This window comes from Scyliorhinus torazame, chromosome 28 (genome assembly GCF_047496885.1).
Source record: "Scyliorhinus torazame isolate Kashiwa2021f chromosome 28, sScyTor2.1, whole genome shotgun sequence".
NCBI classification, from domain to species: Eukaryota; Metazoa; Chordata; class Chondrichthyes; order Carcharhiniformes; family Scyliorhinidae; genus Scyliorhinus; species Scyliorhinus torazame.
In genome coordinates, this window is record NC_092734.1 from 32,172,417 (window position 1) to 32,198,887 (window position 26,471).

Sequence of the window (26,471 nt, forward strand, 5' to 3'; positions counted from 1 at the left end):
CAGTAATTACGCCCATTCCCGTATCTTTCTGGCCTAACATCAAGGTGGCAAGCACACGTGTTGACACCAGAACAGTGCTAGCTGCCAGGAATTATCCGGGCCCTGACTCTCTACTTTGCTCCTATTTCCGAAACAACGTAATTCAGAGAAGGGATTGAATGTGAAGCGAAATGCATAGTATTCGGATCTGTGGCATCTAACGTTTACCGTGACAACACCCCATGAACAGTTGAAATGTGTGAATGCAAAAAGTAATTGAAAGCCACATTTTATCATTGTGTGATTACGAGGGGCCTGTTTAATGAACTGGAGCTTGTGCTTCTAGTCTGTTTTGTGGGGGAAAACATTAATTGTGTAACCCTTTAAATTTGTTTAACAAACTGTTGACTATTTTGAGATTTGGGTAGTGCACGGAGCTAGAACAATGTCTTTATTTCTCGTCATGTCCATTGAATCTAGCCCAGACTGCCTGGAATAAAGGTTTCACTTCGCATAGCTGCAAGGTTCCTCCGAGAAACGAGCGTTGGCTAGTTTCAACACAGCGCTAGATGAGCATGGGTCAAAAACTGAAATTCATCCAACTTACCGTGTCCTGAGAATGTTGTGTTTTTTTACATGTTTACTTTGTTTCTCTTCTACCTGTCCGAAGGGCATAACGGTCGTTGGGTTTGTCCATCAAGTCAGCTGGCCTGAGGTTGGAACTGTTGTTGCAGAAGGAGAATAAAAATGTTTGCAAGATTAAAATTTTCCTTCGCTCTCCTAGGACCTGGTATTGACGTGCCGGCCCCTGATATGAGCACAGGCGAGAGAGAAATGTCCTGGATTGCCGATACTTTTGCCACCACGATGGGACACCAGGTGAGTGTATGAAGGAAATTGAATGGCAAGTCAGGAGGTTCAATAAAACATTGCTTCTGAATCAATTCAGTTTGATTGTAGAAAATCGTTATTTGTGAAAGACAGATAGTTATTAAATAATAGTGGATATAGATTTTGCAATTCAACGTGGCCTATGTAGGGCTTAACGTGAGCAATAGAGCACGGAGGAGAAAAAGAGGAGAAAGTAAATAGTTATAACCGTTTCAGGCAGTTGGACTGAGGTGGCTGAATCCTAAAGGCCATAAGCTGTTATCCTGGCTCTGCAGCATGAAGTGAGGGAACCAAACAAGAGGGAAAAACATACTTTAAAAATTTTTTTTAGAGTACCCAATTATTTTTTTTCCAATTAAGTGGCAAGTTAGTGTGGCCAATCCATTTAACCTGCACATCTTTGGGTTGTGTGGGTGAAACACACGCAGACATGGGGAGAATGTGCAAACTCCACACGGACAGTGACCCAAAGCTGGGATCGAACCTGGGACCTCGGCACCGTGAGGCAGCAGTGCTACCCACTGCGCCACATGCGATCCCGGGAAAAACATACTTGACCTCGTCCTCACAAACCTGCCGGCCACAGATGCATCTGACCATCGTATAGACATTGTGGAGACAAAGTCCTGTCTTCACATTGAGGAAACCCTCCATCATGGCATCGTGTTATATAACACCAGGTTAAAGTCCAACAGGTTTGTTTTGAATCACTAGCTTTTGGAGCACAGCTCCTTCATCAGGTCAGTCCTCACCTGAGGAGGAAGCTGTGCTCCGAAAGCTAGTGATTCGAAACAATTCTGTTGGACTTTAACCTGGCGTTACAAGACTTCTTACTGTGCTCACCCCAGTCCAACGCCGGCATTTTCACACCGTGTTAAATGGGATAGACTTCAAACACATCTGGCAACTTAAGACTGGATAGCCATGAAGCACTGTGGGTCATCATCAGCAGAATTGTATTCAACCGTAATCTCATAGAATCATAGAATCCCAACAGTGCAGAAGGAGGCCATTTGGCCCAATGAGTCTGCACTGACCCTCTGAAAGAGTACTTCACCCATGCTCACTCCCATCCCCCCATCTCAATAACCCCTTAATTTAACCTACAGATCTTTTTGGGGCACTATAGGGCAATTTAGCATAGCCAATCCACCTAACCTGCACATCTTTAGACTGTGGGAAGCACCTGGAGAAAATCTAAGCAGACACGAGGAGAAAGTGCAAACTCCACAAAGATAGTCACTCAAGGCCGGAATTGAACCCGGGTTCCTGGCACTATGGCCCAAGAGATGCAGACCCAAATTAAAAAATATTGGGATCAAAGTGAAGCTCGTAGAGACAGCGGGTGGTATTTTCCCCGCAACCCTCTGCAAAATCAGAGGTGGTCTACCTTCGGCCAGCGGCAGGGTCTTCTGATTCCACCGTTGTCAACGGGGTTTACGTTAAATGCACCCCTTGCTACCAGGAAACCCGCGGGGTAGGTGCACCCACTGGAAGGTCTCACCAGCTTGACCAGCCAGAAAGTTCAGGCCAGCATATCAATTTCCATTTGATGCAGCTTCATACCACAAAGGAAACATCAACAGGAACAGTTTTGCAGGATCAAGCTGGGTGTGGCAAGCATGGGGAAAAGCAACAAAATAGATACTGAGACCATGCAAGTAAAAGTACAATCTCATTTGAGGGGTCAAGATAGGGTGAACAGTTGGAGGCTTTTTCCCAGGGCGGAAATGACATTTACAAGGGGGCACAAGTTCAAGGTGAGGGGGACAGGTCCAGTGGAGATGTGTGGGTGATGTTTTTTTCACTCAGAAGATGGTGGTGGCCTAGAATGCACTGCCAAGTGAGGTGGTTGAGGAAGATACATTAGCGACCTTTAAGACTTATTTGGATAGACACATGAACAGATGGAGTGTAGAAGGATACAGGCATGTGGTCTACATAGGACACGTGATTGGCACAGGCTTGGAGGGCCGAAGGGCCTGTTCCTGTGCTGTATTGTTCTTTGTTCTTGCATTAGCTTCACGTAACCTTAACCCATATAAGGTGATCTAGGTGCCAGAAAGTCTGGCTTCATCTGGGCAATCCACAATCGATCCATTTGAATGGGACTGTTTATCCCCCATTTACAGGGCAGGCCCAGACTTTCACTGGTTGTCTGTCTCTGTCCAGTATATTGGAACTTGGCTGTTCAAATTCCCAGCAGGCCTGTCTATGGTTCTGACTGCGGTTTTAATTTAAAGTCTCCAATTATATGTTGCACCTAAAATTCAGGCTGTTGGCCATTTTACCACAGCAGTCTGCTCTCTATGAATGAGTAAAGTAAGGGAAGGGGTAACATTGCTATCAAGTGGCACTTGCTTAGCAATAATGTATGTGCTGATTGACACTCCATTTGTGTCTCCGCTGGGGTCACTCTGCTCCTGACCACATTACACAGTCTGGTTCAAACATGGACAAAACAGCTGAACCCCCGAGATGAGTGGCTGCCCTTAATATCAAGACAGCATTTGATGGTGTGTGGAATCCAGGAGTCCGAGCAAAACAGGAGTAAATGGGAATTAGTGGGGGGCAACTCTCCACTCGTTCGAGTCGTACCTGGCAAAAAAGGAAGATGGTGTGTTGGTTGGAGGGCAATCATCTCCGTTCCAGGACATCACTGCAGGAGTTCCTCCGGCTAGTGCCCTAGACCCAACCATCTTCATCTGCTCCATCAATGACCTTCCTACCATCATTAGGTCAGAAGTGAGAATGTCTACTGATGACTGCACAATGTTCAATATCATTGTTACAACACAGACACTGAAGTAGTCCATGTCCAAATCCTGCAAGTACGGAACAAAAGGCAGGGTTGGGCTGACAAGTGTCAAGTAACATTCAAACCACACAAATGCCAGGCAATGACCATCTCCCAACAAGAGAGAATGTAACCGTCGCCCCTTGACCATCACGGAATCTTCCACTGTCAACATCCTGGAGGGTTACCATTTACCAGAATCCAAACTAGAATCACCTTATAAATACGGTGGCGACAAGAGCAGGTCAAAGGCTAGGAATCCTGTGGGGAGTAACCTGCCTCCTGACTCCCCAAAATTTGTCTACCGTCTACAAGACACAAGTCAGGAGTGTGATAAAATACTCTCCACTTGCCTGGATGAGTGCAGCTGCAACAACACTCGAAGCTTCACACCATCCAGGACATAGCAGCCCGCTTGATTGCTCCCCCTTCCACAAATATTCACATCTTCCACTATTGAAGCACCGTGGCAGCCGTGTGTACCATCTACAAGAGGCACTGCAGAAACTCACCAAGGCTCCTTCGGCAGTACGTTCCAAACCCACCCAGATGTACAAGGGCGGCTGACTCATGGGGAGCACACCTATCAGTTTGTTCCCCTCCAAAGCGTTCTCCATCCTGACTTGGAAATATTGTCGTTCCTCCACTGTTGCTGGATCAGAATCGTGGAATTCCCTTCCTAACAGCACTCTGATTGTGCCTGCACAACAGGGATTGCAGCGATACAAGAAGGCAGTTCACCAGCACCTTCTCGGGGGGCAATTGGGGATGGGCAATGAAAGATGGCCTAGACAATGAGGCCCCCATTCCATGTATGAATAAAGTATCTCAACTGTGACTGTTCATTTCAACAATGCATGATTACATTATTTAAAGATAATTGTAACAAAAGGGTATAAAATTGCTTCGATCAAACTGGAGCCAATTTGGATTGGTCTATAATGAGCAATGAACCACACCCTTTTGTCTGTCATGCTGAGTGAGCAGAATATTCTACTCCAAAGCCACTTCTACGTTTGACCCTGCACCTCAGCTTACTCTTTGTAGTGGGGTGCAAGTCTCATTCAGTCTGAGGAACATTGCTATTGGCATTTTACTAATGTTGATGGTCAGATTTGTTCCCCAATTTACATGTTGGCACTGTGCTGACTTCAGACTTGCAGAGCCTCTGCAGCACGCACTGTTTCTTTTATTGCGATAGTCAGTGACTCCATAAACTTCCTCTGTTCAGTGCCCTTTGAAATAGGAGTCAGTTTTAGGGTTCGCCCAGAGGTGGCAGCCATTCATCGATTTCTTCGCGAAAAATTAATCGTCAGTAGAAGGGTGGGGGGGGTTATTTTAGCTTAGAGTAGGGGGTTAATAAAGGTGGGACCTGTAAGAGAGGGAGACGGCTTTTGCACTATGTTTATAGTTTCATGGACATTGTTTATTGTGTTGTTATAATACTAAAAATACCTCAATAAAATGTTTATTAAAAAAAAGAAATAGTCAGTTTTCAACCTCGGCGCATGGTAATCTGAACATCAAGGTGGAGCAGATTGTCTGCTTGTTAATGAATTTTGTGTATCAATGTGGATATGAGCTACAGTGTTTGTGTGACAGCTCAAGCCAAGCTGCAGCCTTTCTTGGCAGGAAACAAACTCCTACTCAAAACAGAGGCCTGTGAATCCTGCACCTTCTCAGCCCACTGTGCTCACCTTCCCCAAATGTGACCGAGACTGCCACGTATATATGGGGCTCTTGAGCCACACCAGGTGATGTTGCAGAGTGTTGGCCCACCCAAGACGTAAACCATCATCTCTTGAGACAGAAGGCTACCAAAAACCTGTAACCCCGAGGTCGAATGGGTTTAATTTCTTTTTAACTTCAAACAAAATCCTTGGTTAGCCCACAACCAAATATTGCATCCAATATTTGATGCCCTGTCTTAAGAAAGATCTCCAGGCCATACCATGGAGGATTTTGAAGATTTATGAACTGGGTGATCCAAACAACTTCAAATCTCTGTGGAGGTTAATAGATTTCCATGAATCAATAAATAAGATCATAAATTTTGGTTTATTACTAAACAACAGTGGAGAAGGGGAGATTTTTTTTTGTATGCTGAGGATTATTAGGATATGCTGTCCCCAGCCAGAATAAGGTGTGGAACCAGAATCCGCAAGACATTTTCAAATGAAATGTGGTAAGTATTTGGAAATTGAAGGGATTAGGACTTCGCTGATAGCTACTTCAGAGAATTTACACAATGGTCTAGATGGCTGCATTCAGTGTGATTATGAATAAATTACCTTTCTGAATTACCCAATCACACTTATCCTTTAGTTGTGACTTCTTCCTTAGCCAATTTTCTACTAGCAATGTTTTTATTGATATATTTTGCTCTTTCATTATCCCTTTCCTCTCTTTTTAAATTTATTTATATAGCTATTTCCCCCAACCCCATTCCCGTTACACCCTCCCCGAACAGGCGCCGGAATGTGGCGACTAGGGGCTTTTCACAGTAACTTCATTTGAAGCCCACTTGTGACAATAAGCGATTTTCATTTCATTTCAATTTCCCCTTATCCTGTAGGAGTAATCCAGATTATTTTCATAGAATCATAGAATCACTACAGTGCAGAAGGAGGCCATTTGGCCCATCGAGTCCACACCGACCCTATGAAAGAGCCCCCCATCCCTGCAACCCGTAATCTCACTTTTGGACACTAAGGGGCAATTGATCACGGCCAATCTACCAAACCTGCACACCGTTGGACTATGGGAGGAAATCGGAGCACCCGGCGGAGGAAACCCACGCGGACACGGAAAGAATGTGCAAACTCCACACAGTCATCCAAGGTTTTCTTCGGCAAGTTTCTTTCATAGAATTTACAGGCAGAAGGAGGCCATTGGGCCCATCGAGTCTGCATCGGCTCTTGGAAAGAGCACCCTACCCAAGGTCCACACTGCCACCCTATCTCCATAACCCAGTAACCCCACCCAACACTAAGGGCAATTTAGAATGGCCAATCCACCTAACCTGCACATTTTTGGGCTGTGGGAGGAAACCGGAGCACCCGGAGGAAACCCACGCGCACACTGGGAGGATGTGCAGACTCCGCACAGACAGTGACCCAAGCCGGAATCGAACCTGGGACCCTGGAGATGTGAAGCAATTGTGCTAACCACAATGCTACCGTGCTGCCCCGTGCATATTTCTTGCCTTGCATTTTTTTTTTTTAAATTATGAGTACTCAATTCATTTTTTCCAATTAAGGGGCAATTTAGCGTGGCCAATCCACCTACCCTGCACATTTTTGTGTTGTGGGGACGAAACCCACACAAACGGGAAGTATGTGCAAACTCCACACGGATAGTGACCCAGAGCCGGGATCGATCCTGGTACCTCAGCTGCGTGAGGCAGCAGTGCTAACCACTGCACCACCGTACTGCCCTTTGCCTTGCATATTTAATGTAACTTGGAAATTCACTGCTTTGCATTAACAGAGCTATATTTCAGCAGTGCACCCCACTGTATGTATTTCTTTTACTTTGTCATCACAATTATGTTTGCGGTCTGGTAATCATATTTCTGCCTTGTTACTCTGGCACTGATTGTAATGATGTCAGCAGGCAATCACATATCTCCTGAAATTATTTTTCCACATTATGCTGTCTTTCTTACTTGCAAGAAGCAGGGCCAGGTGCAAGTTCTCTCTCGCGATGCTCATAAATCTTTGTGCCTGGAAGCAACCTTGAATCATCATCATTCCAATTTGGATGTTATCACTTCCATTTTTGCATCCTCGCCCAGCAGTGATGCCCGCCATCGGCAGGGCTAGAAAATCCCACCCAAAGTTAATGGGCTGGATCTTTCCGCTGTGCCCGCCACAAGACGCCACGGTCAGGGAGCATGTGAAAGTTCCTTGACCTCGGGTGGGAATTTCTGATCGGCGGGCGGGTGTGGCCGAGAAACCCGCCCAATGTTTTGGGTCAGTGACCTTTCGTCAAAATTTGAGTTAAAGATGCTCCAGTATTTAAACAAATACACAAACCAGTGACGGGGAGGGGGAACAAAATGCAAGATCCCATAAGAACTAGGAGCAGGAGTAGGCCATCTGGCCCCTCGAGCCTGCTCCACCATTCACTGAGATCATGGCTGATCTTTTGTGGACTCAGCTCCACTTTCCGGCCCGAACACCATAACCCTTAAATCCCTTTATTCTTCAAAAAACTATCTATCTTTATCTTAAAAACATTTAATGAAGGAGCCTCATCTGCTTCACTAGGCAAGGAATTCCATCGATTCACAACCCTTTGGGCGAAGAAGTTCCTCATAAACTCAGTCCTAAATCTACTTCCCCTTATTTTGAGGCTATGCCCCCTAGTTCTGCTTTCACCCGCCAGTGGAAACAACCTGCCCACATCTATCCTATCTATTCCCTTCATAATTTTATATCCTTCTAAATTTCGAGTACAGTCTCAGTCTACTCAACCTCTCCTTGTAATCCAACCCCTTCAGCTCTGGGATTAACCTAGTGAATCTCCTCTGCACACCCTTCAGCGCCAGTACGTCCTTTCTCAGGTAAGGAGACCAAACCTGAAAACACTACTCCAGGTGTGGCCTCACTAACACCTTATACAATTGCAGCATAACCTCCCTAGTCTTAAACTCCATCCCTCTAGCAATGAAGGGCAAAACTCCATTTGCCTTCTTAATTACCTGTTGCACCTGTAAACCAACATTTTGGGACACATGCACTAGCACACCCAGGTCTCTCTGCACAGCATGTTTTAATATTTTATCATTTAAATAATCCCTTTTGCTGTTATTCCTACCAAAATGGATAACCTCACATTTGTCAACATTGTATTCCATCTGCCAGACCTTAGCCCATTCACTTAACCTATCCAAATCCCTCTGCAGACTTCCGGTATCCTCTGCACTTTTTGCTTTACCACTCATCTTAGTGTCGTCTGCAAACTTGGATACATTGCACTTGGCCCCCAACTCCAAATCATCTATGTGAATTATCTATCTTTATAGATAATATGATGGGGTGGAAGGAATGATTTAAATGGCAACAGGAATGGTGAAAGCCAGCAGAGTGGCAACTCTGTACTACCCTTGCCAACTGCCCAAGCCAGATATTGTTCTTGCTGTTCTTAATGTTTATATCTGGCCACATTGCAACCTTCAAATTGATTGAGGCTTTTAAGATTTGTGGCAGTATTGTTAGGGTAGGTAGAGAAACTATTTCCACTAGTGGGGGGGGGGGGCGGGGGGGGGGGGGGTCTGGACAAAGGATGCAACTTTAAAATCAGGGGGAAGTTTGGGAAAACCTCTGCACAGTGTGGGACTCAGCAGAAAGCATGAGTTGCTAGCTCAATTCAAAATGTTGAACCTGAGAGCCAAGGTGGATTGGTAGAGTTACAATACAGATCATGACTTCATTGATTGGCAGAACAGGTTCAAGAAATTAATGACCTCTGCCTGCTCATTGAGCCTCAGAGGCTCTGCATACCAGCCATATTTTGCTCACCCACCCCCAAAGCAAGGCAGTCACTGACTCGGCACTGGATAAATAAATGAGAAACATTTTGTTCAATGCACAGACGATTCATTGAGCTGCATTGTTTGCCCTGAAATAGTCTACAAAATGGCTCGTTTGAAAGCATCAGGGCACTTCAGTTGAACCATAGTTCAGTTGGATCAGCGTCATCTCTCTGTTATCAAATCCACATCATTGAATCCTTACAGTTCAGGAGCAGGCCATTCGGCCCATCACATCTGCATCGACCCTCCGAAAGAGCACTCTACCAAAGCCCACTCCCCTGCCACCCCGTAACCTAACCTACACATCTTTGGAGACTAAGGGGCAATTTAGCATTGCCAATCCACCTAACCTGCACATCTTTGGACTGTAGGCGCAAACCAGAGGAAACCCATGCAGACACATGGAGAACATGCAAACTCCACACAGTCACCCAAGGTCGGAATTGAACCCGGGTCGCTGGCACTGTGAGGCAGCGGTGTTAGCCACTGTGCCGTATTAGATCAGCAATGCTTTAATGTCATCCGCTACAATGGCTTTATCTGTTTGTTCCCACCCTATTTGGTCCAATCAATCTTTCCTATACCAGTCTATTGTTATTAATACCAATAATATTGTACTTGTTCCAACTAGCTGGTGTGTCAGTTGAGCCTGCAGTTTTACTCAAGCACTCATTACTTCTTTGAAAGATCATAGATCAACGTCGGAGCCCTTACCCTTCAGAGGCTGTTTAGCACAGGGCTAAATCGCTGGCTTTGAAAGCAGACCAAGGCAGGCCAGCAGCACGGTTCAATTCCCGTAACAGCCTCCCCGAACAGGCGCCGGAATGTGGCGACTAGGGGCTTTTCACAGTAACTTCATTTGAAGCCTACTTGTGACAATAAGCGATTTTCATCTTTTCACTGTCCAGATAACATCCTTAAATTCACTATTAAATACTTCAGATTCCTTCCCAGTTTTTTATTCTGGTGTGATTGTCACCGGCGTTAATTTAGCTATTTACCATTTGCTTTGCATCTGCAGCCTGTGCCCTTCAGCCTCATCTCTGCTCTTTTGCTTTGCCAAAGAAGAAAGCACCTAGAAATGTTGCCATTAAACCTACTATTGCTTTTGAGCATGTCCCTGATTGCTGCTGCTTCAGGAGCAGCACTTGTCACTCAAGCTGCCATTATGCATGTGATCTTTGATTGTGAATATTGGTAGACCGTTTCCCTATGAAAGACTGCATTGCCGTGCCTGGTCCTGCATTCGCATGATAGCCAGACCTTGTTCTTCCAGCCAAAGTTGCTGCATAATGATTTAGAGACCCTGGCCCCTCTTTCGGTCCAGCACACCTTTCAGATGATCTAACCTGGGATATTGTAAACCTGCTGTGTCATTGGCTATTTCAAACCATTTTGTCAAATCCAGTATTTCCTAAAATGAAAGTTAGGATGGTAATAGTTAGGATAGCACAGTGGTTAGCACTGTTACTTCTCAACTCCAGGGTCCCTGGTTCGATTCCTGGCTTGGGTCACTGTCTGTGCGGAGTCTGCATGTTCTCCCCGTGTCTGCGCGGGTTTCCTCCAGGTGCTCCGGTTTCCTCCCACAAGTCCCGAAAGACGTGCGAGTAGGTAATTTGAACATTCTGAATTCTCCCTCCGTGTACCCGAACAGGCACCGGAATGTGGCAACTAAGGGTGTTTCACAGTAATTTCATTGCAGTGTTAATGTAACCCTACTTGAACAATAATAAAGATTATTATTATAATTTTTTTTTAAGTACAATGAGAGAGCTTCAAGCACATTCTTGATTTTCAAATGCCATCTGAGCTCTTAAAGCTAAGTTAAGAAAACACAGGATTTGTGAAGACAATAATAGACAATGAGATATTTGCCAAAAGAGCTTAAGGATTAAACTTGACTTTCAGACCATTAGTTCACTTGCTGTAGTTTCATTATTGAACATCACTTCTGTAATTTCAGCTGTGACTCAATTTTCAAATGTTCCCACACCGTGAAAATTGTCACAAATATTATGTGAATGTTATGTGACTGTTGTATTATACGCTCAGCATTTTATTTTGCATTTTTTGTTCCTCTAATAGCAACTAACTGCTGTCCTAATAACGAGTGTGGTGTGGGGAGAGGAAACCAGTTTCTCCAGTGCAGTGACATGTAAAGTAACAGCAGTTCATAGTGTTGGAGTGGTTATCGTTTTTCCTCGCCCTTCCGCATAAAAATGTTTGTCTTGAAAATTGCTGGAGGTGCAAGCTGATAATGGCAGAGGAAGGGCAACTTGGAATCTGGGACCTTGATAAATAGAGAGACCAACAGTCATTCTCCTGAATCGTTGAGATTTGGGGATTGAGAATGAAGGGAAACGCAGAAGGAAATATGGTGACTTAGAGTCAAAAGAGATATAGCAAGGGATAGGAAAAGTAAGAAAATTAAGTTTTAAATCTCAACAACGGTCTATTACCTATAAGAATGAGAGTTCATAGTTTAATTTGTTCCCTTTTTGTTTTAATTTAGATTACCCAATTATTTTTTCCAATTAAGGGGCAATTTAGCATGGCCAGTCCACCTAACCTGCACATCTTTTGGGTTGTGGAGGTGAAACTCACGCAGACACGGGGAGAATGTGCAAACTCCACACGGACAGTGATCCAGGGCCGAGATTCGAACCCGGGTCCTCAGTGCCGTAGGCAGCAATGCTAATCACTGTGCTGCCCCATTTGTTCCGTTTCTGGGACAGAGCAGTTGAGTGACATTGTCGGAACATAAATCCCCCTCGTTTAAAATGGTTGCTATGCTTTTGGATACCAACCATAACATTCTGAGGTGAGTTTAATTACAATTTAATGTGCAAGTACAGCAATTTTGTGAAAATTGAGGATGAGCTGGTGTCTTTGCAAAGCGAATGCATGATCAGCCAAAATGTGGCAGTATCATTGTTGAATCCCCCACTACCAACACCCTGGGGCTTACCATTGACCAGAGACAGAACTGGACTAGCTATACAAATACTGTGGCTACAAGAGCTGGTCAGAGGCTAGGAATCCTGCAGTGAGTAATTCACTACCTGATTCCCCAAAGCCTGTCCACCATCTGCAAAGTCAGGAGTACAGTCGAATACTCCACTTGCCTGGATGAGTGCAGCTCCAACAACACTCGAGAAGCTTGCCACCATCCAGGACAAAGCACCATGCTTGCTTGTGGTGCCCTATCTGCCACCTTAAACGGTCACTCCCTTCACCACTGATGCACAGCAGCAGCATTGTTGAACCATGTGCAAGATTCACTACAGCACTTACAAAGGCTTCTTCAACTGTACGTTCTAAATCTGCAATCTCCATCACCTAGAAGGACAATAGCAGCAGACATGTGGGAGCGCCAGTACCTGAAAGTTCCCCACCAAGTCACACACCATCCTGCCTTGGAACTACATTACCATTCCTTTGCTATCGCTGGATCTCATTCTTGGGGCTGTTATCCTAACAACACTGTAGGTATACCTGCACTACATGTACTGTAGCTGTTCAACACCACCTTCTCAAGGACAATGGATTGTGCAACAAGCACTGGACTTGCCAGCAATGCTCACATCCCATTAAAGAATGGGGCAAGTACTGTTAAACTTGAGGCAATCCCCAATTACGATCTTTCTTCCTCATCCACAAGTTGCTGCAGAGTTTACACAATGAGGCAAGCTCCATTAAATTACACTTCAACAATTACTACCGGTATGGCTGATGTGATTCGCACGTAAAGCGAGAGCGAGTGAAGTGAGGAGCTTGCTGATTGATCACAACATTGACTGTGAGAGCCATGCACCCCATCTGCGTCCAAAGTGTAAATATTTATTTTGTTTTTCCCATTTGAAGTTCATGACATTCTATTAATATATAAATGATTAAGCATTTTTTGCAACTCATCATGAAATATTTGGCGTATATTAAATATATTTAATCTTATTCATGGGGTCATGGGTGGTGAACAAGCCCGATTTCAATCTTGCGGCACACTGAGATGAAAGAAGGTCATTCATGCAGCCCACCTACTAGCCCAGGTTGTGTCTCATGGTGTAAGTGATGGGAGCTGAATCTGTAACTGGATCAGATTGCCAAGAGATGGCAGACCAGTGCGTGTTCGAATTCCAATTGCATATGCAAGTGAAATAGTGTCACTTCTGCAAAGTTGATTGTTGAGGGACACTCTCGGACACTGTCCTGTTGAGTGGTGCAATAGAGGCCTCCACTACAGTTCCTCCTGCAATTTCAGCCCCATAAACTGTGGGCGTTGGCCAAGTAGGGAATAGTTATTAGCTCTTGAGGAAGCAGTAACCCAACAACTCTATTGTGTAGAGATCATTCCACTTTCCTTACAAATGACATCCTTTTGGCTTGAGTGCTAAAATGTAAGAACTAGAGAGCTGGCTGAATCCAAACCCTGTCACTGCCCACAGCCATGAAGCCACAAGCTTGCTAGCTGCTCGGCTGAAAGCGAAGTGGATCATGCATGTTTCTGCGTCCGGTTATGAATATCACTTCTAAATGGCTGTTGTTAATCACCAAGCAACTGTTTGTGACTGCGGCATTATCACATTTTCAGAAATTTGGTTAATATGATGTACACAGAAATATTGTGGGAATAGCCTTTCTATGGATTTTTTGAGTTTAACCCAGCTCACAGGCAATTATAGTGGATAAAGTGACAGATTTAAACATAGCACTTTACAGCTGAAACTATGTTCACCTGTTACCTACTCTCTGTTTATATCTGTAGCCGGTAACCTGCTCACAGGCTTCAGCTGCTGTCACCGAGGCAGCTTTGCGAGTCTGTCAGCACGAGGGAGTTAACAATTATATTATTGCACTGGGAGGGGGTCTGGAATTTGGGGTGGAGGGGGTGAGACTTTTAGGACCAGCAAGGATGCGGACAATCAGCTTTGGAGGGGTTTTCATGTATTTTGTATGTTTGAAAATTATTCCCTCCTGTCCTTTGCTGACCGAAGTGTACAGCACTTGCAGATTGTATGCAGAAGTGGTCAAGGGGAAAGTTAGTGGAACATCTGGTTTGTGGCAGACTTGTAATCATAGTTGATTGGCAGGAGCAGATTGGTGTGGATTAGGGACAAATACACTTCCAACATGATTTGGGTGATTTTTATTTTTATAGATTAGTTAAATATCTCCTTGCATTAAATACTGTTTAATTGATTGTTTTTGTATTTTGAAAACCTGTGTAATTGGCTGGCTGAGAGGTGCACATATTATGAAACCAACTTTTCTAATTTTTCTTTAAAATTGGTCATTTGACTATGGGGCACCACAGACGAGCCCCAACTGCATTGACATCAGGAGGCAGGGTCTGAGAAGAGTCCTGCGGACTCGAAACGTGAACTCGGTGTTTCCCTCTGCAAAGATGCTGCCAGACCCACTGCGTTTATCCAGCGTTTTCTGTTTTTATTTCACTCGCATGCAAATTGCACAGAGCAAGAATCAAACTGGGCATATTCCTGCCCTGTACGTTACAACTATTTTTAATTGTCCAAGCTTTCAGCTGAGTTCTCTGCTTTAGTTCTCTACTATGAGAAGTGAGCCACTCTAATTTTCCTGTAACTGGAGATGTGGAGATACAGATTGCAGTCTGACACTGGCAGTGTTTCTATCCTAGCAGTGGCCAGCGTATAGGAGGTCCGGCCCCCTGTTTACCAGCTTAATTGTACACCAAATGATTTTATTCTGTACATAATTTATACATATATATATAAAAATATCTCTGTTGTAGGATATAAATGCTCATGCCTGTGTGACTGGCAAGCCCATCAGCCAGGGTGGCATTCACGGCCGTATTTCTGCTACAGGACGTGGCGTTTTCCATGGGATAGAGAACTTTATCAATGAAGCATCCTACATGAGTGTTTTGGGCATGACCCCTGGCTTTGGCGATAAAACCTTCATTATTCAGGTTTGTAAAGAATATGGAACAATGAGCTGACTTTACTTTATCTTCTGTCCTGCTTCTTTCAGTGTTAGTGTCCTGAGCTATGGGTTGATCCATTACTCCCTATAGAGAAAGAAAAAGCTGAAAGCTGACATCAGTGTAACTGATTTTACTCAACTACGTTTTGAGTCCATTTACATTCTGTATTCTACCTGGATGCTGTCGCCAATCATTCCCAAACCTGCAACCCTTTCTGATCCAGTTAAGCTTTCACCTACCTAATACCTAGGTGAATGATGAGACCCAAATAGAAGGCACAGCCTTTTCTATTGTACACTGGCTTACTGGAATACAAAATGCACTGCTGTATGGTTCTCCTCATCCTCAACAATCAGTAAATTTAATCAAGACTTTGACAAAAAGCCAACTGATGTGGAAAGGTAATCTTCTGAATCTGGCGACGGATTACCGATGCACTGAATTCTAGATGCCTGCAGCTGAATAAAACCGTATGCCTCTGCAGGATGCAAATGGCAATTGGAACGCTTTAGTGGTCTGAATGCCTGAAATCTGACTTGTTGTTTTCTCTGGTGAAAGTTCTTTTTACAAATTCCTATGATGCCTATTTTGCGGCACCATGGTTTTCACCTTGGGTAACATTGGGCCCGTGTATTCATTTGGAATCTGGTGTTGTCCTGGATAAAAGCATTGCTGCATATAGATTACAATCTCATTGGTTCAAATTCCAGTCTTTCCTAAATTAGCCAGGGCAGCCCTTGGGCTATTTCAGTTGACCTCACTGCCTTGAGCTTGAGAAATGACAAATTCCATCAGGTTCCCTGCTCTGCTCATGGGTGACTTCATGCTGAAAAGTGCATGTGGGTGGCTATCTGGTGAGAGCAGGGGTGGTGAGCTGATCAGTGATGTGTTCCGCAAGAAAAATACTTACAAAAGTGAGGTACCAGAGGCGATATTGGTGCCCCAGGGAACATTCCCCATCAAAAGTCGTAGCTCTTATGGATAGTGATAGTGATAAAGGGAAGAACTTGAAAGGAAAAAATGTTTCTTGTGCGCATCGTTGAAAGCTCTTAAGTAGACCGTTGCAGGAAGTGTCAGCACTGATGTAAATGAACCAACTCTCGTGTTTTTCTTTGATATCCCACAGGGATTTGGTAACGTAGGCATGCACTCCATGAGGTACCTGCATCGCTATGGAGCCAAGTGTATCGGTGTTGGTGAATTAGATGGCTCGATTTGGAATGACGGTGGAATTGACCCGAAGGAGCTAGAGGATTACAAACTGGTGCGTGAATGTTAAACCTCAAGTGTTCAGGCTGAAATTTTGCTCCATCATGGGTCAAGAAGGAGTAGTAATTTATTTTTTTAAAATTTAGAGTACCCAATTAATTTCTTCCAATTAAGGGGAAATTTAGCATGGCCAATCCACCTAGCCTGCACATCTTTGGGTTGTGGGGGCGAAACCCACGCAAATACGGGGAGAATGTGCAAACTCCACACGGACAGTGACCCAGACCCGGGATCGAACCTGGGACTTTGGCGCCGTGAGGCAGCAGTGCTAACCAACTGGGCCACCGTGCTGCCCCTGGAGTAGTAATTTCAACTGTTATTTTTCATGGGACGACAGTGTTGTCACTGGACTAGTGACCCAGAGGCCCATGCTAAAACATGGGTTCATACCCCGCCATGGAAGCTGGTGGAATTTGAATTCAATTAATAAATCTGAAATTGGAAAGCTCGTCTCAGTAATGGTGACCTGAGAAGTATCGTCGATTGTCGTAAATACTCATCTGCCTCACTGACGTCCTTTAGGGAAGTAAATCAGTCAGGCCTATACGTGACTCCAGACCAGCAGCAATGGGTTGACCCCAAGTGCCACCTGGAATGGCCGCTCAGTTCCAGGGCAATTAGGGAATGGCAACAAATGCTGGCCATGAAAGAATAAAAGAAATAAAAATTCAATTGTGGATTGTCAACAGCCCATTTATAAATTAACGGGCTATTTTCTGCCCAAGACCGCTCCCTATTGGGGAGCTGGTACAGAAGGTGTTTTGCTTTTGAGGCTTCTTTGAATAACAATTAAACTGTAATTTTACGGAAAACCATTGCTGTTTTACGGGTGCAGCGTGTTAGATAAAAAGAAGCGAAACCTCTCCCCTGGCTATGCAATCTAACCTACATGACGACAACAGACAACTGATTCAGAACTGAATGGATTTTTTCAGTCCTTTATTCCACTGAAGCGATTTTTTTTCAATCTGAGGTTCCAATGACTCTTTATTTAAATAGGTTTATAATTATTAAAAAGTAACCATTTTGCATACCAAGCTCCTTAAGCACGCCGTGACGTTTAAGAATTTTGATGTTTAATTATCCTGTTGGTTTGTGCACACAGGCAAATGGAACAATTGTTGGATTCCCTAAAGCACGGCCATATGATGGCAACATCCTAGAGGCAGAGTGCGACATTCTCATCCCTGCCGCCGGTGAGAAGCAGCTGACAGCAAGCAACGCGTGGAAAGTCAAAGCAAAAGTGAGCCGGAATTTTGTGTGCCCTATCTTCATGTCGGGAAGGAGATAATGTGTCCTTTGCCCACTAATTAAATCACCTTGTTTAACACTTTTTGCAATTCGTCCACTGTAACCGCACTGAGCTAACAGAACCATTGTTCGTCTGCTCCCTCTGGTGACGAAAATTTGTTAAATCCCTGCAGTGCAGAAGGAGGCCATTCGGCCCATCGAGTCTGAAGCTACCCTCTGAACGAGCACCCTAACCCAGGCCCAATCCCCCTTCCTATCGCTGCAACCTCACCGAGGGACAATTCAGTATATCCAATCCACCTAACTTGCACCTGTCTTTGGACTTCTGGGATGAAACCGGAGCACCCGGAGGAAACCCACGCAGACATGGGGAGAATGTGCAAACTCCACACAAACAGTCGCCTGAGGCTGGAATCGAACCCAGGTCTCTGGCGCTGTGAGGCAGCAGTGCTAACTGCTCTATGACAAAGCAAGTTTATGTTTAGTTTATTAATGTAGCCACACTGTTTAATGAGATTTTAAAAAAACAGCTGCATTCAAAATCATGTCCTTAACTTGATACAAATGTCAGGAATGTTTGTTCCATTGTCTCTTAGCACTAAGGGAGGGAGCACCCAAGTCATACAGTTCAGCTAAGAATATTCTGAGGTTTGTTCACCTCACTGGCAGATTTTAAACTAACTTTTATTTCCAAGAATCCCTGTTTGGAGTTGTGTAATTGGCTTGGACTGATCAAAAGATCTGGAAGTTAGGGCAGCACGATGGCACAGCGGTTAGCACTGCAGCCTCACTGCGCCGAGGTCCCAGGTTCGATTCCGGCTCTGGGTCACTGTCCGTGTGGAGTTTGCACATTCTCCCCGTGTTTGCGTGGGTTTCGCCCCCACAACCCAAAAGATGTGCAGGGTAGGTGGATTGGCCACGCTAAATTGCCCCTTAATTGGAAAAAAAATGAATTGGGTACTCTAAATTTTAAAAAAAATCTGGAAGTTCAAAGATTATGTCAGACCAGTTAGCTGCTGCTGTGTGCAAGAATGAGAAACTGGACTAACCATGTTTATAAAAGCTAATTATGAAGCGGATTAACCTGAAAGAACTAATAAGGAGTGAAGCTGAAGAGGGGGCAGAGACTTTGAACACATATTTTGTGGTCTGCCTCCATGGTAGAAGATAATAAAAGGATTCCAATAATAGAAAATCAGAGTAACAAGGAGGGAGGAACTTAAAAAAGATGATCATTATCACTAGAGAAAAATTACTAGGCAAACGTGAAGTCCCTGGCACCTGATGGTCTTAAAAGAGGTGGCTAGGGGGAAAGAGTTGTAATCTCCAAAATACCTAGTTTGGTAAAGGCTCCAGACGATTGGAAAACCACAAATATTTTTTTTTAAATGTTTTTATTGGTTTATGTCACACATTTCAGTTCATATAGGTTACAAAAGAGATAAACCAAAGAGCAAACAAGAAAACGGAAGCAAAAACATCACCAAATATATATATTTTATGTACTTGTCTCCCCACCCTCTGCGGCCGTGGTCGCCATTTGGCCGACCTGCCTCAGTTGGCAGGTATTGACTGCGGTGGTTTTTTTTATTCACTCTGGTTTTCCGCTTGCCCTTTGACCTCTCTGTGGCTCTCCCTTCTATCTCGCGATTTCTTTTTATTGTGTGAACTTTTGCGCCGCCCCCCCCCCCCCTTGTCTGAGCCTATCTTCCCCAGTTGAAGGAATTCTGACAGGTCGGACAGCCAATCTGCAGCTTTGGGTGTTGCTGCCGATCGCCAGCTGAGCAGGATTCTTCAGCGGGTGATTAGGGAGGCAAAGAGTAGGGCGTTGGCCCACCTCCCGACAAAGAGTTCTGGCTGGTCTGAGACCCCGAGGGCATGGCGCCACCCCACCCCCGTCAGCTTTGAACATTGCCTCAAAGTAGGTGGTGCAGAACCCGGCAAGTCTGGGGCAGGCCCAGAACATGTGGGTGTGGTTGGCCGGGCCTCCCTGGCACCGTTCGCACTTGTCCTCCACCTCCGGGAAAAACCTGCTCATTTGAGCTCTGGTTAGGTGCACTCTCTGCACCCCTTTGACCTGCATTAGGCACAGCCCTGCGCATGTGGTGTTCGCCTTGTGTAGTGCTTTGATCCAGAGTCTTCCCCACCCCCACTTCTATGGCTAGTTCTTCCTCCCATTTTTGCCTTGTCTCGTCCAGGGGGGAATGTACCCCTCCAACAGTCACCTGTACAGGTCCCCACAGTTGCCCTTCCCTAGGTCACCCACGTCTAACAGTTTCTCAACTAGCGAATATCTGGGAATACGTTGTCGTTTCCCACGGAAGAAGTTTTTGATCTGTATATGTCTCACTGTTTCCTTTTGGTAGTTAGAACCTGTATGAGCCCCTCCCACTATTCTTTTGTCTGTGTTCATGTTTCTAGTCGTCAGTGTTCCCTCGTCCTGTCTCCACCTTTTGAAGATGGCATCCACTGTTGCGGGCGTGAACCTGTGGTTGTTACATATAGGAGTCACGGTGGACGTTTCAGTTAGGCCGAAGTGTTGTCTCATCTGATAACACGTTTGGAGCTTAGCTACCAGCACAGGGCTTCTTGAGTACTTGTTGGAGGGATTGGACGTAGGGTTGTGTTGAATCCGCGAGAAGCAGATGCTTAGACAATGATAGAAATTAAAGAACAAGATTTATTCTAATACAGTTACAATACACCTCCCCTCCCCTCCTAAGGGTCTCTTTCCTCGACCTGCAGCTAGGCCAAAGTTTTTATACCACTGGGGATATCCTTGTAAAGGGGAAACCCCACCCCCTTAAAAGGGAAGTCCTGCCTGCCTTAAAGGGGAAGTTCCTATTCCAGGGAGGTCATGGGAAATCGTGTGATTGATCCCGGGGCCTGCATTGGAGTTATAACAGGTTGTGACTAGGGCTTGGAGGGATGTCCCTATGCAGCAACTCCACTCCATCTTCATCGATTCCACTCTCAGTTCCTTCACCCATCCCCTTTCTGCTGTGACCGCCCAGTGATAGAACTGTAGATCTGGGAGGGCCAGGCTGCTGCTGCTTCTCCTTTGTAGGACCTTTTTTTGGATCTTGTTCTTTGCCCCCACCCCCATATACGCACGCGCACACACAAAATCCATGATTAGTTTATCCACCATGTTGAAGGGCTAGGGGATGTAGATTGGGAGGGATCTGCACAGGAACCTGGGCAGTAAGTTCATTTTGATCATCTGTACTGTCCCCTCTAGCGAGAGTGGGAATGTAACCCACCTTTGCACCTCCTTTTTCTACTTCCTCCACTAGACCAGTCAGGTTCCACTTGTGGACCTGTGTCCAGTCGTGGGCTATTTGGATCACCAGGTAGCGGAATTTGGTTTGGGCTTGTTTGAATGGTAGTCCCTCTAGCTCTGTCCCTCTCCCTTGCAGGTTCACCGGGAAGATTTCACTCTTGCTCAGGTTGGGTTGTAGCCCAAGAAGGCTTCAAGCTCCTTTAGGCGCTTCATGATCCCTTCCATGCTGGCCTATGGGGTTTGAGATATGGAGATATCCATATAGAGTGAAACTTTATGCTCTCTGCCCCCCTCTGGATACCTCTCCAGCCCCCTCCATTCTGAGAGCAATCGCTAGTAGCTCGATTGCCAGTGCGAACAACAGCAGGCATCAGGATAGTGCCTAGGCCCAACCACCTTCAGCTGCTTCGTCAGTGATTTGAAGTGAGAATGTGCAGTCATCCACAAACCATGTTCAGCGCCATTCATGACTCCTCAGATAATGGAACGGTCCATGTCCGAATGCAGCAAGACCTGGACAATATCCAAGTGGCAAGTTACATTCGCACCACAGAAGTGCCAGGCAATGACCATCTCCTACAAGAGAGGATCTAACCATCGCCCCTTGACATTCAATGGTATTACCATCATTGAATCTCCTATAATCAATATCCTGGGGGGTTATCATTGATCAGAAACTGAACTGGACTAGTCGCATTAATACTGTGGTAACCAAGGTAGGTCAAAGGCTAGGAATCCTTTGACGAGTAACATAGAACATAGTAAAATACAGCACAGAACAGGCCCTTCGGCCCACGATGTTGTGCCGAACTTTTGTCCTAGATTAAGAACAAATTAATCTCCACCCCATCATTCTACCGTAATCCATGTACCTATCCAATAGCCGCTTGAAGGTCACTAATGTTTCCGACTCAACTACTTCCACAGGCATTCCATGCCCCCACTACTCTCTGGGTAAAGAACCTACCTCTGACAGCCCCCTATATCTTCCACCATTCACCTTAAATTTATGTCCCCTTGTAATGGTTTGTTCCACCCGGGGAAAAAGTCTCTGACTGTCTACTCTATCTATTCCCCCGATCATCTTATAAACCTCTATCAAGTCGCCCCTCATCCTTCTCCGTTCTAATGAGAAAAGGCCAAGCACCCTCAACCTTTCCTCGTAAGACCTACTCTCCATTCCAGGCAACATCCTGGTAAATCTCCTTTGCACCTTTTCCAAAGCTTCCACATCCTTCCTAAAATGAGGTGACCAGAGTCGATTTCGGCGGCGTGAGAGCAGCTGGTTAGTCAATTTCAGCGGGAGCATTGCGGAAGGAGGTTGCTGGGAGGTAAGTCAACCTTTAAAAGCACTTCTCTTTGCAGGGGCAGGCCAGTCGATTTCGGCGGCGTGAGAGCAGCTGGTGAGTCAGTTTCAGCGGGAGCATTGCGGAAGGAGGTTGCTGGGAGGTAAGTCAACCTTTAAAAGCACTTCTCTTTGCAGGGGCAGGCCAGTCGATTTCGGCGGCGTGAGAGCAGCTGGTTAGTCAATTTCAGCGGGAGCATTGCGGAAGGAGGTTGCTGGGAGGTAAGTCAACCTTTAAAAGCACTTCTCTTTGCAGGGGCAGGCCAGTCGATTTTGGCGGCGTGAGAGCAGCTGGTTAGTCAATTTCAGCGGGAGCATTGCGGAAGGAGGTTGCTGGGAGGTAAGTCAACCTTTAAAAGCACTTCTCTTTGCAGGGGCAGGCCAGTCGATTTCGGCGGCGTGAGAGCAGCTGGTGAGTCAGTTTCAGCGGGAGCATTGCGGAAGGAGGTTGCTGGGAGGTAAGTCAACCTTTAAAAGCACTTCTCTTTGCAGGGGCAGGCCAGTCGATTTCGGCGGGAGTGGAGCTGGCTGGTTAGTCAATTTCAGCAGGAGCTGAGAATTTTTCTTTTTTTTTTTTAAATTAGTTTTTTAGGCGGGATCAGGAAGTCGACCCGCGGACGTATGGGAAGACCCTCACCAATAAATTCTGGTGGAGAGGAAACCCGAGACACTACACGTGTAGTGTCTCCCACCCACCCTCCTCCTCTAACCTAATAATAAAACCCATTGGTCTGAGGTAAGTACCATATTTTTATTATATTATTATTATTTTTTTATAAAAATTTAATTTAGTTGTTAGCCAGATCTTGGTAGAAAGTTGGAGGAATGGCAGGGAAGGGAGTGTAATGTTCCTCCTGCAGGATGTTTGAGGTGAGGGATGCAGTTAGTGTCCCTGCTGATTTTACCTGCAGGAAGTGCTGCCATCTCCAGCTCCTCCAAGACCGAGTTAGGGAACTGGAGCTGGAGTTGGAAGAACTTCGGATCATTCGGGAGGCAGAAGGGGTCATAGATAGCAGCTTCAGGGAATTAGTTACACCAAAGATTGGAGATAGGTGGGTAACTGTAAGAGGGACTGGGAAAAAACAGTCAGTGCAGGGATCCCCTGCGGTCGTTCCCCTGAGAAACAAGTATACCGCTTTGGATACTTGTGGGGGGGACGACTTACCAGGGGTAAGCCATGGGGTACGGGCCTCTGGCACGGAGTCTGTCCCTGTTGCTCAGAAGGGAAGGGGGGAGAGGAGCAGAGCATTAGTAATTGGGGACTCTATAGTCAGGGGCACAGATAGGAGATTTTGTGGGAGCGTGAGAGACTCACGTTTGGTATGTTGCCTCCCAGGTGCAAGGGTACGTGATGTCTCGGATCGTGTTTTCCGGGTCCTTAGGGGGGAGGGGGAGCAGCCCCAAGTCGTGGTCCACATTGGCACCAACGACATAGGTAGGAAAGGGGACAAGGATGTCAGGCAGGCTTTCAGGGAGCTAGGATGGAAGCTCAGAACTAGAACAAACAGAGTTGTTATCTCTGGGTTGTTGCCCGTGCCACGTGATAGTGAGATGAGGAATAGGGAGAGAGAGCATTTAAACACGTGGCTACAGGGATGGTGCAGGCGGGAGGGTTTCAGATTTTTGGATAACTGGGGCTCTTTCTGGGGAAGGTGGGACCTCTACAGACAGGATGGTCTACATCTGAACCTGAGGGGCACAAATATCCTGGGGGGGAGATTTGTTAGTGCTCTTTGGGGGGGTTTAAACTAATGCAGCAGGGGCATGGGAACCTGGATTGTAGTTTTAGGGTAAGGGAGAATGAGAGTATAGAGGTCAGGAGCACAGATTTGACGTCGCAGGAGGGGGCCAGCGTTCAGGTAGGTGGTTTGAAGTGTGTCTACTTCAATGCCAGGAGTATACGAAACAAGGTTGGGGAACTGGCAGCGTGGGTTGGTACCTGGGACTTCGATGTTGTGGCCATTTCGGAGACATGGATAGAGCAGGGACAGGAATGGATGTTGCAGGTTCCGGGGTTTAGGTGTTTTAGTAAGCTCAGAGAAGGAGGCAAAAGAGGGGGAGGTGTGGCGTTGCTAGTCAAGAGCAGTATTACGGTGGCGGAGAGGATGCTAGATGGGGACTCTTCTTCCGAGGTAGTATTGGCTGAAGTTAGAAACAGGAAAGGAGAGGTCACCCTGTTGGGAGTTTTTTATAGGCCTCCTAATAGTTCTAGGGATGTAGAGGAAAGGATGGCGAAGATGATTCTGGATATGAGCGAAAGTAACAGGGTAGTTATTATGGGAGACTTTAACTTTCCAAATATTGACTGGAAAAGATATAGTTCGAGTACAATAGATGGGTCGTTTTTTGTACAGTGTGTGCAGGAGGGTTTCCTGAAACAATATGTTGACAGGCCAACAAGAGGCGAGGCCACGTTGGATTTGGTTTTGGGTAATGAACCAGGCCAGGTGTTGGATTTGGAGGTAGGAGAGCACTTTGGGGACAGTGACCACAATTCGGTGACGTTTACGTTAATGATGGAAAGGGATAAGTATACACCGCAGGGCAAGAGTTATAGCTGGGGGAAGGGCAATTATGATGCCATTAGACGTGACTTGGGGGGGATAAGGTGGAGAAGTAGGCTGCAAGTGTTGGGCACACTGGATAAGTGGGGCTTGTTCAAGGATCAGCTACTGCGTGTTCTTGATAAGTATGTACCGGTCAGACAGGGAGGAAGGCGTCGAGCGAGGGAACCGTGGTTTACCAAGGAAGTGGAATCTCTTGTTAAGAGGAAGGAGAAGGCCTATGTGAAGATGAAGTGTGAAGTTTCGGTTGGGGCGATGGATAGTTACAAGGTAGCGAGGAAGGATCTAAAGAGAGAGCTAAGACGAGCAAGGAGGGGACATGAGAAGTATTTGGCAGGAAGGATCAAGGAAAACCCAAAAGCTTTCTATAGGTATGTCAGGAATAAGCGAATGACTAGGGAAAGAGTAGGACCAGTCAAGGACAGGGATGGGAAATTGTGTGTGGAGTCTGAAGAGATAGGCGAGATACTAAATGAATATTTTTCGTCAGTATTCACTCAGGAAAAAGATAATGTTGTGGAGGAGAATGCTGAGCCCCAGGCTAATAGAATAGATGGCATTGAGGTACGTAGGGAAGAGGTGTTGGCAATTCTGGACAGGCTGAAAATAGATAAGTCCCCGGGACCTGATGGGATTTATCCTAGGATTCTATGGGAGGCCAGGGAAGAGATTGCTGGACCTTTGGCTTTGATTTTTATGTCATCATTGGCTACAGGAATAGTGCCAGAGGACTGGAGGACAGCAAATGTGGTCCCTTTGTTCAAAAAGGGGAGCAGAGACAACCCCGGCAACTATAGACCGGTGAGCCTCACGTCTGTAGTGGGTAAAGTCTTGGAGGGGATTATAAGGGACAAGATTTATAATCATCTAGATAGGAATAATATGATCAGGGATAGTCAGCATGGCTTTGTGAAGGGTAGGTCATGCCTCACAAACCTTATTGAGTTCTTTGAGAAGGTGACTGAACAGGTAGACGAGGGTAGAGCAGTTGATGTGGTGTATATGGATTTCAGCAAAGCGTTTGATAAGGTTCCCCACGGTAGGCTATTGCAAAAAATACGGAGGCTGGGGATTGAGGGTGATTTAGAGATGTGGATCAGAAATTGGCTCGCTGAAAGAAGACAGAGGGTGGTGGTTGATGGGAAATGTTCAGAATGGAGTACAGTCACAAGTGGAGTACCACAAGGGTCTGTTCTGGGGCCATTGCTGTTTGTCATTTTTATCAATGACCTAGAGGAAGGCGCAGAAGGGTGGGTGAGTAAATTTGCAGACGATACTAAAGTCGGTGGTGTTGTCGATAGTGTGGAAGGATGTAGCAGGTTACAGAGGGATATAGATAAGCTGCAGAGCTGGGCTGAGAGGTGGCAAATGGAGTTTAATGTAGAGAAGTGTGAGGTGATTCACTTTGGAAGGAATAACAGGAATGCGGAATATTTGGCTAATGGTAAAGTTCTTGAAAGTGTAGAAGAGCAGAGGGATCTAGGTGTCCATGTACATAGATCCCTGAAAGTTGCCACCCAGGTTGATAGGGTTGTGAAGAAGGCCTATGGAGTGTTGGCCTTTATTGGTAGAGGGATTGAGTTCCGGA

General features: G+C 45.7%; 1 protein-coding gene across 1 annotated transcript in view; it reads left to right on the forward strand.

The window, feature by feature from the left end:
• LOC140403666 (glutamate dehydrogenase 1, mitochondrial-like) overlaps positions 1–26,471 on the forward strand; it is a 138,522-nt gene that overhangs the window by 81,528 nt on the left and 30,523 nt on the right. The window contains exons 5-8 of the mRNA XM_072491826.1: positions 764–858; positions 14,977–15,156; positions 16,298–16,435; positions 17,546–17,683. Of these exons, the coding sequence (XP_072347927.1) occupies positions 764–858; positions 14,977–15,156; positions 16,298–16,435; positions 17,546–17,683 (551 nt within the window). The remainder of the gene's footprint in view (positions 1–763; positions 859–14,976; positions 15,157–16,297; positions 16,436–17,545; positions 17,684–26,471) is intronic.